Here is a 12,458-nt window from a genome sequence, read left to right on the forward strand (position 1 = left end):
TAGTTCTGCAGCAGCTGGAGGTCCACAGTTTGAAGACCATTGGTTTATATAACTCCTCTCATGCCTGGTGCTCCATTTCTATAAATATACCTATAGGATATGGTCACCCTGCTGAGGTTTTTGGGGTGACTACAGTCCTAGATTCGTAGGCTGGTATCAATAACCTATAGGTGGCGCTGCTCTGAGCTCTCCAGGGACCATCCGCCGGTATTACAGTGGTGTCGGTTTTTACCACAACACACCGGCTCCGGTCAGTGCGCGCCTCCTGCAGGCGGATCCCGGCAATGCGCCTCCTCCCCGGGATCCTCCTCCCGGGTTATATGGGCACCCAGAACCCTGCTCGGGGCTGCACCCCGAAACTCTGCCAGCACCCGAGGGGCCCTAATGCAGCCTTCCCCTAACCCAGGAATAAAGGTAGGTCGTGGGGAGCACAAGGGGTTAACACTTCAGGTTAATGTGCCCACCCTACAGGACGCCACGTGGCCCCAACCTCCTCCCCTCCAGGGTCCCTGGTCCGGGCACATTCCCGCCCGAAGGAACTGCTGTGCAGATAACAATGCCCCGGAGAGCCCGCCTGCCATTCGCCACCCTCGGTAACTTGCTAATCACCGCCCCTGTAATAGCAGGTTCCGCCCAATAGCGGGCGCTGACATAGAGAGATAGGATCTGATTGGTCCTTGTGCTCCTCCTGCTGCCAACGTCCTCTCTTATAGATAATAGACAGTTATTATAAACCCCATTCACTAGCCTCGTGTTCACACTCCCCTAACATAACTCACAAAGGCTGTAGTTGCAGCTTCTCCCCGACAGAGGGCGCAATGAATGAATGGTGAACTCCTGCATGAGTAGAAATAAAAACTATGGAAAACTGTCTTTGTTTCCTATAGCAACGGATCACAACACTAAAGGAAATGAAAGCTGCTCTGTGGTGAGGGTGGGTTCACACCACGATTTTTCTATACAGTTTTTGGTTACGTTTAAAAAAAACAAAAACAAAAAAAACGTATGCAACCGTACAGCTAACCGTGGCCATAGAATTTCTATTCAAAACCGTATGCACCATATTGTATATGGTTGTCTCCGTTTTTCAAACCACACGGTTTTTAACTTTTTTTCTGGACAGAAAACCGTGTCCTACCATGGTTTTTGGTCTGAGTGAAAAACCGTATTAAACCGTATACGTTTTTTTTTTTTTTTAAATGGGAGTCAATGGGAACCGTACAGACCTGTATGTGCATACGGTTCCATCCAGTTTTCACCATACGGTTTTTGACTTTGCACAGTTTTTATTCTTGGAATTTCAATCAAACAAGTGAAACTTTATTCAAAATGGAGTGAAAAGTTCAAAACGTATACGTTTTTTTTTCTTAAAAAACTGATGCATCCGGACATCATTTTTCAAACCGTATACAGATAAAACTTTGTACACACGTTTTTGATACAGTTTAGTCAGGTTTTGAGGAATCCGTTTTTTTTTTTTTAAATCAAAAACCTGATAAAAAACTGTATTGCAAAAACGTGCCCTCTAATTTTTCACTGCCAAGATGCAGGTTATGTGAAGTTTTTGTTAAAAAAAATAAATAGTGTGAGAGATTTATCAAAACTTGTGCAGAAGAAGAGTGGTGTAGTTGCCCATAGTAATCAATCAGATAGCTTCTTTTATTTTTAACCCCTAGAGCAGTGATCTTCAACCTGCAAACCTCCAGATGTTGCAAAACTACAACTCCCAGCATGCTGGGAGTTGTAGTTTTGCAACATCTGGAGGTCCGCAGTTTGAAGACCACTGCCCTAGAGGATGCACAGTGTAAATGTACTTCCTCCTGTCAGCAGCGAGGGACCCACAGGTTATGGCGGACATCGATCACGTTGATGACCGCCATTATCCCTTCAGATGATCATGGCATCTGAAGTATGCGGTGGTCGTGCAAGGTCGGTGAAATCACAGTGGTCCGATCAATAAAGATGGCTGCCGGAGCTCCACCCACCTGCTCCCAGCCATCTGCTGTGATCTTCTCCTTTGGCCTGCCTTCTAGCAGACCAGAGAATTAGATTGCAGATAACACTGATCAGTATTAGCAATAAAAAGATTGCAAAAAATAGTCCCCTGTGGGGATTAAAAAAGTGTAAAAATAAAGTTATTAAAAGTGAATAAGCCCTTCCCCAATTAAAAATAAAATTATCTTCTTTTCCCAGTTAACAAAAAAACTAACAAACAAGTAAAACATTTTAATAAATCAACATATTTGGTATTGCCGCATGGGGAAATGTCCAATGGCAATGATCCCGCACAGTGAACGGCGTAAATGTAAATAAATACTAAAGTCCAAAATTGCAGATTTTCGGTCACATCACAGAAATAAAAAGAATAAAAAGTGATCAAAAAGTCAGATATACGCAAAAGTTGTACCAATAAAAACTACAGTTCACAGAGCAGAAAATGAGCCATCATACAGCCCCATATACAGAAAAAAAATAAGTTATAGGGGGTCAGAATAATGTGATACTTCTCATTTTAATCGTATTGACCCACAGAATAAAGAGAAAAATAAGGTAAAGAAACACAAAAAAACATTATATGGCATTTCATATTTCTCATTGTATGACATTTTTTTTCCAATGTGCATGTAAGGCTATGTTCACATCAATGTTTGGGGCTCCATGTGCGTATTCCATTATAATGACGGGACAGGAACGAAGAAAGAATCCTGCATGTCAGATATTTTCTTTGCTAAAATCCTGAAAAATAATGGCATCTAATGGAAACCCCAACAGACCCCATTTAACCACTTAGGGACCATGGGCGTACAGGTACACCCTGGTACTTAAGGACGAAGGGTGTACCTGTACACCCGTGGGAATTTCGGTCCCCACCACGCGCCAGGCGGGGACCGGACCGGGATGCCTGCTGGAATCATTCCACAGGCATCCCGTGACAATGGTGGGGGGGGGGGGCGCAAATCACCGGCGCCAGAGGTCCACTTACCATCGGCGGTAGGCAGCAGAGGACGGCGATGCGGCTCCCTGGTGCGGCGATCCTACGGAAGACGGTGAGTAGCTGCCTAGCAACATCTGGAGGGCTACAGTTTGGAGACCACTATACAGTGGTCTCTAAACTGTAGCCCTCCAGATGTTGCAAAACTACAACTCCCAGCATTCCCAGACAGCTGTTTACTGTTTGGGCATGCTGGGAATTGCAGTTTTGCAACAGCTGGAGGGCTATAGTTTGGAGATCACTGTGTAGTGGTCTCTAAACTGTGGTCCTCTAGATCTTGCAAAACTACAACTCCCAGCATGCCCACACAGTAGTTTGCTGTTTGGGCATGCTGGTATTTGTAGTTTTGCAACATCGGGAGGGCTACAGTTTAGAGACCACTGTGCAGTGGTCTCTAAACTGTGGCCCTTCAGATCTTGCAAAACTACAACTCCCAGCATGCCCAAACAGCAAACAGCTGTCTCGCCATGCTGGGAGTTGTAGTTGCGTACCTCCAGCTGTTGCATAACTACATCTCCAAGCATGCCCTTCAGCGATCAGTACATGCTGGGAGTTGTATTTTTGCAACAGCTGGGGGCACACTGGTTGTAAAATACTGAGTTAGGTAACAGAACCTAACTGAAGGTTTTCCAACCAGTGTGCCTTCAGCTGTTGCAAAAGTAAAATTCCAAGCATACACGGTCTGTCAGTGCATGCTGGGAGTTGTAGTTTTGAAACAGCTGAAGTTTACAGTGTCTCAAAACAAGTTTGAGATGCGGCAAATTTTCTGCCGCAGCGCAAACTCCTAGCGGGAAACTTACCGCAAACCCTGCCTGTGTGAATGTACCCTAAAAACACTACACTACACTAACACATAATAAAGGGTAAAACACTACACTACACTAACACATAATAAAGGGTAAACACTACATATACACCCCCTCACACTGCCCCCCCCCCCCCCCAATAAAAATTAAAAACGTATCATACGGCAGTGTTTCCAAAACGGAGCCTCCAGTTGCAAGAAAACAACTTCCAGCATTTCTGGACAGCCACTGACTGTCCAGGCATGGTGGGAGCTTAGCAACAGCTGGAGGTACCCTGTTTGGGAATCACTGGCGTAGAATACCCCTATGTCCACCCCTATGCAATCCCTAATTCAGTCCTCAAATGCTCATGGTGCTCTCTCACTTCAGAGCCCTGTCGTATTTCAAGGTAACAGTTAAGGGCCACATATGGGGTATTTCTGTACTCGGCAGCAATTGCACTACAAATTTTTTTTTGTTTTTTCTTACGAAAAGGAAAAGTTGGGGTCTACACCAGCCTGTTAGTATAAAAAAATTTACACTAATATGCTGGTGTTGCCCATACTTTTTATTTTTACAAGAGGTAAAAGGAAAAAAAGACCCCAAAAATTTGTAACGCAATTTCTCCTGGGTACAGAAATAACCCATATGTGGGGCGTAAAATGCTCTGCGGGTGCACAACAAGGCTCAGGAGTGAGAGTGCACTATGTACACTTGAGGCCTAAATTGGTGATTTTACAACGGTTCTGACATAAACGCAAAAAAAAAATACCCACATGTGACCCCATTTTGCAAACTACACCCCTTACGGAACGTAACAAGGGACGAATTTTCGTAAAATTTAGATGGGAAAATGAAAAAAAAAATTTTTACTAACATGCTGGTGTTACCCTAAATTTTTCATTTTCACAAGGGAAAATAGGAAAAAAGCCCCCCAAAATTTGTAACCCCATTTCTTCTGAGTAAGAACATACCCCATATATGGATGTAAAGTGCTCTGTGGGTGCATTACAATGCTCAGAAGAGAGCCATTGGGCTTTTGGAGAGAAAAATTGTCCGAATTTAAGGCCACGTGTGTTTACAAAGCCCCCATAGTGCCAGAACAATGAACTCTCCCCCACATCTGACCCCATTTTGGAAACGACACCCCTCACGTAATGTAATAAGGGTTACAGTGAGCATGTACACCCCACAGGTGTCTGACAGATTTTTGGAACAGTGGTCCATGAAAATGAAAAATGTAATTTTTAATTTGCACAGCCCACTATTCCAAATATCTGTCAAACGCCAGTGGGATATAAATGCTCACTGCACCCCTTATTAAATTCTGTGTGGGGTGTAGTTTCCAAAATGGGGTCACATGTGGGGGGGGGGGGGGTCCTCTGTTCTGGCACCACGGGGGGCTTTGTAAACGCATATGGCCCCTGACTTCCATTCCAAACAAATTCTCTCTCCAATAGCTCAGTGGCGCTCCTTCTCTTCTGAGCATTGTAGTGGACCAACTGAGCACTTGACATCCACACATAGGGTATTTGGATACTCAGAAGAAATGGGGTTACAAATTTTGAGGGGCATTACCCCTTGTAAAAATCTAAAATTTGGGGAAAAACCAGCATTTTAGTGAAAAAAAACTTTTTTTCATTTACACATCCGACTTTAACAAAAAGTTGTCAAACACCTGTGAGGTGTTAATGCTCACTGTACCCCTTGTTACGTTCCTTAAGGGGTGTAGTTTCCAAAATAGTATTCCATGTGTTGTTTTTTTTTGCTGTTCATGCACCATAGGAGCTTCCTAAATGCAACATGCCCCCCAAAAACCATTTCAGCAAAATTTGCTTACCAAAAGCCAAATGTGACTCCTTCTCTTCTGAGCATTGTAGTTCGCCCGCAGAGCATTTTACATCCTAACATGGGGTATTTCCATACTCAGAAGAAATGGGGTTACAAATATTGGGGGGCATTTTCTCCCATTACCATTTTTACAAATTGTATATTTCGGAAAAAACTGCATGTTAGTGAAAAAAAAAAATGTTTCATTTACACATCTGACTTTAACGAAAAGTCGTCAAACACCTGTGGGGTGTTAAGGCTCACTGGACCCCTTGTTACATGCCTTGAGGGGTTTAGTTTGCAAAATAGTATGCCATTTTTTTGTTTTTTTTGCTGTTCTGGGGCTTCCCAAATGGGACATGCCCCCCAAAAAACATTTCAGCAAAATTCACTCTCCAAAATGTGAATCAATATAAAATGTATTTGGTATGTCTATTTTCCTTACAAGCAGAGAGCTTCAAAGTTAGAAAAATGCAACATTTTCAAATTTTTCATGAAATTTTGGAATTTTTCACCAAGAAATGACGAAAATTTACCACTATGTTAAAGTAGAATATGTCACGAAAAAACAATCTCGGAATCAAATTCATAAGTAAAAGCATCCCAGAGTTATTAATGCTTAAAGTGACAGTGGTCAGATGTGCAAAAAAAGGTCTGGTCCTTAAAGGGGTACTCCGCTGCCCTGCTTCCGGAGCTCCGCTCCCCAGCGTCCGGAAGTTGATTGTTCCGAACACTGTGTGCGGGCTTCCGTGTTCAGGGCCGCCCCTCGTGATGTCACGCCTGCCCCCTCGTGACGCCATGCCCCTTTCCCATAGACTTTTGTTGAGGGGGCGGGCGTGACATCACGAGGGCCCTGAACACGGAAGCCCGCACACAGTGTTTGGAACAATCAACTTCCGAACGCTGGGGAGCGGTGCTCCAGAAGCAGGGCAGCGGAGTAACCCTTTAAGGTGAAAATGTGAAAATTCTGTCTGACCACAGTGCTCTCTGCTGACACCTCTGGCCGGAGCAGGAGAGGTTTGCTATGGGGATTTGCTCCCGCTCTGGACAGTTCCGAATACACACAGAGGTGTCAGCAGAGAGCACTGGGGTCAGACAGAAAAGAACTCTAGCAAGAAATACAGCTTACTCTGTAGTATACAGCAGCTGATAAGTACTGAAAGGATTTAGATTTTTATATAGAAGTAATTTACAAATCTCTATAACTTTCCGGCACCAGTTGATTTGAAAATAATAATAAATGTTTTCCACCAGGGAACTTCTTTTAAGTGAATGGGACCTGTTGGGATCTATTGGTGTCTTGTGTCACAACCTCTGCCCAGCCCTTTTATCAGTGTGTGTTAGGCTAAATTCACACCACCTTTGGGGCATATGGCAGTCAGGAGGGAAATTTCAAAAACGCCTCCTGACACATCCTTGCTAGACCTGTGCCATCCCCATTCATTTCAGTGAGGTAACAGGAGTCAGCTATAGACTCCATTCCCACCAGATTACCGTATTTTTCACCCTATAGGACGCACCGGCGTATAAGACGCACCCAATTTATAGGTGCAAAATCTAAAAAATAAAGATGTTGAACCCAATAGTGGTCTTCAACCTGCGGACCTCCAGATGTTGCAAAACTACAACTCCCAGCATGCCCGGACAGCCGTTGGCTGTCCGGGCATGCTGGGAGTTGTAGTTTTGCAACATCTGGAGGTCCGCAGATTGAAGATCACTGCATAGGAGGTAATACTCACGTGTACCCGCCGCTCCGGACCCGTCACCGCTGCCCTGGATGTCGCTCCATCGCTGTCCCCGTCGCTCCGGAACGTCTCTGCTGCCGGCCGGGTATCCTCGCTCTCCGTCGCCGTCGCTACGCACGCCGACGCACGTACGCGACGACGTGATGATGAGGAAGGAGAGCGCCGGCCATACAGGGGATCCCTGAACAGAGAAGACACCGAGGAGGCAGGTAAGGTCCCTCCCGGTGTCCTGTAAGCACTAACCCGGCTATTCAGTTGGGCTGTTCGGCGGTCCCGAACAGCCCCACTGAACAGCCGGGTTAGTGTCACTTTCCCTTCAGACGCGGCGGTCAGCTTTGATCGCAGCGTCTGAAGAGTTAATACAGGGCATCACCGCGATCGGTGATGTCCTGTATTAGCCGCGGGTCCCGGCTGTTGATGGCCGCAGGGACCGCCGCGATAGGGGTGTATTCGCTGTATAAGACGCACCGACTTTTTCCCCCCAGTTTTGGGGAAGAAAAAGTGCGTCTTATACGGCGAAAAATACGGTAGTTATTTTTTAACCAAACTGCAAAGCGCAGCAGACCACGATTTCAGATTGGGTCAAAAACCAGATACAGTAACGCCCCGACATATGATAAAATCGACATACGATTTTCTCTCTCGCATGTCGATGTCAGCATCGACATACAATGCTTTTATATGTCGGGGCCATCGCATTAACTGCTATCCGACAGCGCAAAATGCTTAAGCTGCTGTCGGATAGCAGTGTAATGTGCCCCAGCAGGTTCACTTACCTATTCCCGATGCTCCGGGTCCACTTCGCGATCCTCCGGTGTCTTGCGCATCTTCTCCAGGGTCCGGGCCTTGCTTTCCGGCGTCATTATTACGTCACTACACACGCTGTGCCGGCGCAGCAGCGTAATAACGTCACCAGAAACTGAGGCCCGGACCCTGCAGAAGATGCGCAAGACACCGGAGGATCGCGAAGAAGACACCGGAGCAGCGGGACAGCATCGAGAGCCCCTGGAACAGCAGCGGGAGCGGTGAGGACCTGGTGCGGAGCGGCGGGGACAGGTGAGTACAGCTTCCTATACTTTACATTGCACGGATCCCTCAACATACGATGGATTCGACAAACGATGGGTCGTTTGGAACAAATTACCATCGTATGTTGAGGGACCACTGTACAGTGGTAAAATCAGCCAAGCGGAGTCTATATCTTTCACCTCCTGTCACCTCATTGAAATGAATGGGGTCCGGCAGGGATAAGGAAGGAAGTAGTTTTGAAATTTCCTTGCCAGATCTGGCTGCTGGTATATAATATACATTCAGACACTGATCTGTATGGGGCCAGTAATTCATTGTGCTCCAGTCTCTTCATGTTCTAGGCTCCCTTTTCAAAATTCGGAGAAAACTATAGGGAGGGCGCTGGCTTATAAACAGGTGCATCTGTATTTATATCACTGAGGTCATCTTGGGAGCTACTTTGGAACTGGAGAGTGACACGTTGATCTGGGGCACTAGTGCAGGGAGGCTGCTGCTGTCAGCAGAGGACGGTCTTAGACATGCCTGATATTTCCATTAGCACCACGTTGACATACGTCTGGTGTAATTCATGGTCTCAGATCATTCACAAATGCAGCCATGCATGTGAAGGGTTTCTGGCGGTGATGTCTGGGTTACCCAGTTATTGTGCCATACAGAAGTTTCTCTCTTCTTGTGGCCGTAGTCATAGAAAAGCTAAGGCTACATTCACATCACAATTTTTGCATCTGTCATATATGGATAGCCTAAAATTGTATGAAATCCTATTCTAAAGAATCAGCTTGGATGTGTCTAAAAATCGTATTTTAATAGGTTTTTACACATTTTTTTTCCAATGATAAAAAATTTTTTTTTATCCATTTTTATGTTTCGCGACCTTTCTAAACATTTCCGAATTTATGTATAAAAAAACTAATCCTATAGAATTAAACGGATCAAAACGTACGATATGATTTACAGAGACTGTGATGTTAAAAATAATTGGATACGATTTAATCCGTTTTTAAATCAAGAAGAACAATCGCAGTCAAGTTAATTTTTTACCTGAAGTAAACAGACCAAAACAAGTGCATGTGTTGGATACAATTTGTCAGCAGAAGTCAATGGATATGTCTATATATACGATTCTGTACAATTGAACTCATAGGACTCAAATTGTGATGTGAATGCAGCCTTATCTGGCTTCAAATTTTGTTACAGTTAAAGTGCAGGCGTCACTATGTAAAAACATTAACAAATGCAAGGTTGTGGGTGCATCTACAAAAGTCAGAGTACCCCCCAACCCAACTGTCAATGAGTCTGAGGGGCATAATGTGAGCACTCCTGGTGTTCCTGGACAAGAGGTTCTTACAGTGGGGCAAAATATTATTTAGTAGACCACCAATTGTCCAAGTTCTCCCACTTAAAAAGCTGAGAGGCCTGTAATTTTCCTCATAGGTATACCTCAACTATGAGAGACAGAATGAGAAAAAAATCCATAAAATCACATTGTCTGATTTTTAAAGAATTTATTTGCAAATTATGGTGGAAAATAAGTATTTGGTCAATAACAAAAGTTCATCTCAATACTTTGTTATATACCCTTTGTTGGCAATGACAGAGGTCAAACGTTTTCTGTAAGTCTTCACTAGGTTTTCACACACTATTGCTGGTATTTTGGCCCATTCCTCCGTGCAGATCTCCTCTAGAGCAGTGATGTTTTAAACTTTAAACTCCCTCCAAAGGTTTTCTATGAGGTTGAGATCTGGAGATTGGCTAGGCCACTCCAGGACCTTGAAATGCTTCTTATGAAGCCACTCTTTCGTTTCCTGGGTGGTGTGTTTGGGATCATTGTCATGCTGGAAGACCCAGCCACGTTTCATCTTCAATGTCCTTGCTGATGGAAGGAGGCTTGCACTCAAAATCTCACGATACATGGCCCCATTCATTCTTTCCTTTACAAGGATTAGTTGTCCTGGTCCCTTTGCAGAAAAACAGCTCCAAAGCATGATGTTTCCACCCCCATGCTTCACAGTAGATATGGTGTTCTTTGGATGCAACTCAGCATTCTTTCTCCTTCAAACATGACGAGTTGAGTTTTTACCAAAAAGTTCTACTTTGGTTTCATCTGAGTCCCTGGCGGCGTAGTGTGTTACTGATGGTAGCCTTTGTTACTTTGGTCCCAGCTCTCTGCAGGTCATTCATTAGGTCCCCCTGTGTTTTTCTGGGATTTTTGCTCACCGTTTTGACACCAAGGGGTGAGATCTTGCGTGGAGCCCCAGATCAATGGAGATTATCAGTGGTCTTTTATGTCTTCCATTTTCTAATAATTGCTCCCACAGTTGATTTCTTCACACCAAGTTGTTTGCCTATTGCAGATTCAGTCTTCCCAGTCTGGTACAGGTCTACAATTTTGTTTCTGGTGTCCTTTGACAGCTCTTTGGTCTTGGCCATAGTGGAGTTTGGAGTGTGACTGAAGTTGTGGACAGGTGTCTTTTATACTAATAACAAGTTCAAACAGGTGCCATTAATACAGGTAACGAGTGGAAGACAGAGGAGACTCTTAAAGGGGTACTCCACTGGCCAGGCTTCCGGCTGAGTTCAGAACATTTAGTTCCAAATGCTGTGTGCACGTTGTGGTGTTGGCCATGCCCCCTCATTATATCAGGCCACACCCCCAATACAAGTCTATGGGAGGGGGCGTAACGGCAGCTACACCCCCTTCCATAGACTTGCATTGAGGAGGTGTGACCTGACGTCAAGAGTGGGCGTGGACGATCCCTGCAGTAAACTTACGCCCTGAGTCCCGGTCCTGCGATATAACGGGGGGTCAGACGGTGACCCCGCATCATATCGCGGCGGGCCCGTCGTCATAGTGAAGCCGGGACCCGCCGCTATTAACCCTTTAGCCGCGCGGCTAAAAACGAAAGTAAAAGTGCCCGGATAGCTCAGGGAGCTGTTCGGGATCGCCGCGGTATAATCGCGGCATCCCGAACAGCTGTAGCACAGGAGGAAGGTCTCTTACCTTCCTTCATGCAGTCCGATCGCCGAATGAATGCTTCAAGCCTGAGATCCAGGCTTGAGCAATCAATCGCCGAAAACATTGATTGATCCATTCCTTTGGGGATGCATCAATCAGTGTTAAAGATCAGTAAATTCAATGTTATAGACCCTTATGGGAGCTATAATATTGCATAAGAAAAGTGTAAAAAAAATCATTAACCCTTTCAATTATCCCTTCCCCTAATAAAAGTTTGAATTACCCGGCATTTCCAAGAATAAAAAAAATGTGGTATCGCCGCGTGCGGAAATGTCCGAATTATAAAAATATACTGCTTTTTAAACCACACGTTCAATGGCGTACGCACAAAAAAATTCCAAAGTCCAAAATAGCACATTTTTGATCACTTTTTATACCACAAAAAAGTGAATAAAAAGTGATCAAAAAGTCTGATCAGAACAAAAATGGTACCACTAAAAAAATTTAAACGTATACATTTTCCTGCATGTATTCATGTTTTTTTTCTGAAGTGATACAAAATCAAACCTATACAAGTAGGGTATCATTTTAACCGTATGGACCTACAGAATAAAGATAAGGTGTCATTTTTCCCGAAAAATGTACTGCGTAAAAACGGAAGCCCCCAAAACTTATAAAATAGTGTTTTTTCATCAATTTTGTCGCACTTTGATTTTGTTTCCCGTTTCACCGTAGATTTTTGGGTAAAATGACTATTGTCATTACAAAGTAGAATTAGTGACGCAAAAAATAAGCCATCATATAGAATTTTAGGTGAAAATTTTAAAGAGTTATGATTTTTTAAAGTTAAGGAGGAAAAATTGAAAATGAAAAAACGGAAAAAGCCCGGGTCCTTAAAGGGTTAAAGAAGAATTTACAGTTCTGTGAGATCCAGAAATCTTGCTTGTTTGTAGGTGACCAAATACTTATTTTCCACCATAATGCTTTGGGACAGCAAAGATAAATTCATATAGGCTGTGTTCACACATACTATATTTGCTGCAAATTTTATAAAATCTGCAACACTAAATCCACAGCGTATACAGTATGTGTTAACAAACCCATAAACTTACTATTCCTTG

General features: G+C 44.1%; 1 protein-coding gene across 8 annotated transcripts in view; it reads left to right on the forward strand.

Annotated features, from left to right (window-relative positions):
- Window positions 1–256: 256 nt before the first annotated feature.
- The window catches only part of SLC41A3 (solute carrier family 41 member 3), a 46,176-nt gene continuing 33,974 nt past the window's right edge, over window positions 257–12,458 (forward strand). Inside the window, exon 1 of one of the 8 annotated variants that reach the window (XM_056524886.1) lies at window positions 257–414. Coding sequence is in view for 3 of the 8 variants with exons in the window: in XM_056524882.1 (XP_056380857.1) it covers window positions 827–934 (108 nt within the window). In the remaining 5 variants the exon portion in view is untranslated. Of the gene's footprint in view, window positions 415–720; window positions 935–2,448; window positions 2,551–12,458 lie in introns of those variants that run through there. The other 7 variants (XM_056524890.1, XM_056524882.1, XM_056524883.1 and 4 more) reach the window with 7 other exon arrangements.

Source organism: Hyla sarda, chromosome 6 (assembly GCF_029499605.1).
Source record: "Hyla sarda isolate aHylSar1 chromosome 6, aHylSar1.hap1, whole genome shotgun sequence".
Classification (NCBI taxonomy): Eukaryota; Metazoa; Chordata; class Amphibia; order Anura; family Hylidae; genus Hyla; species Hyla sarda.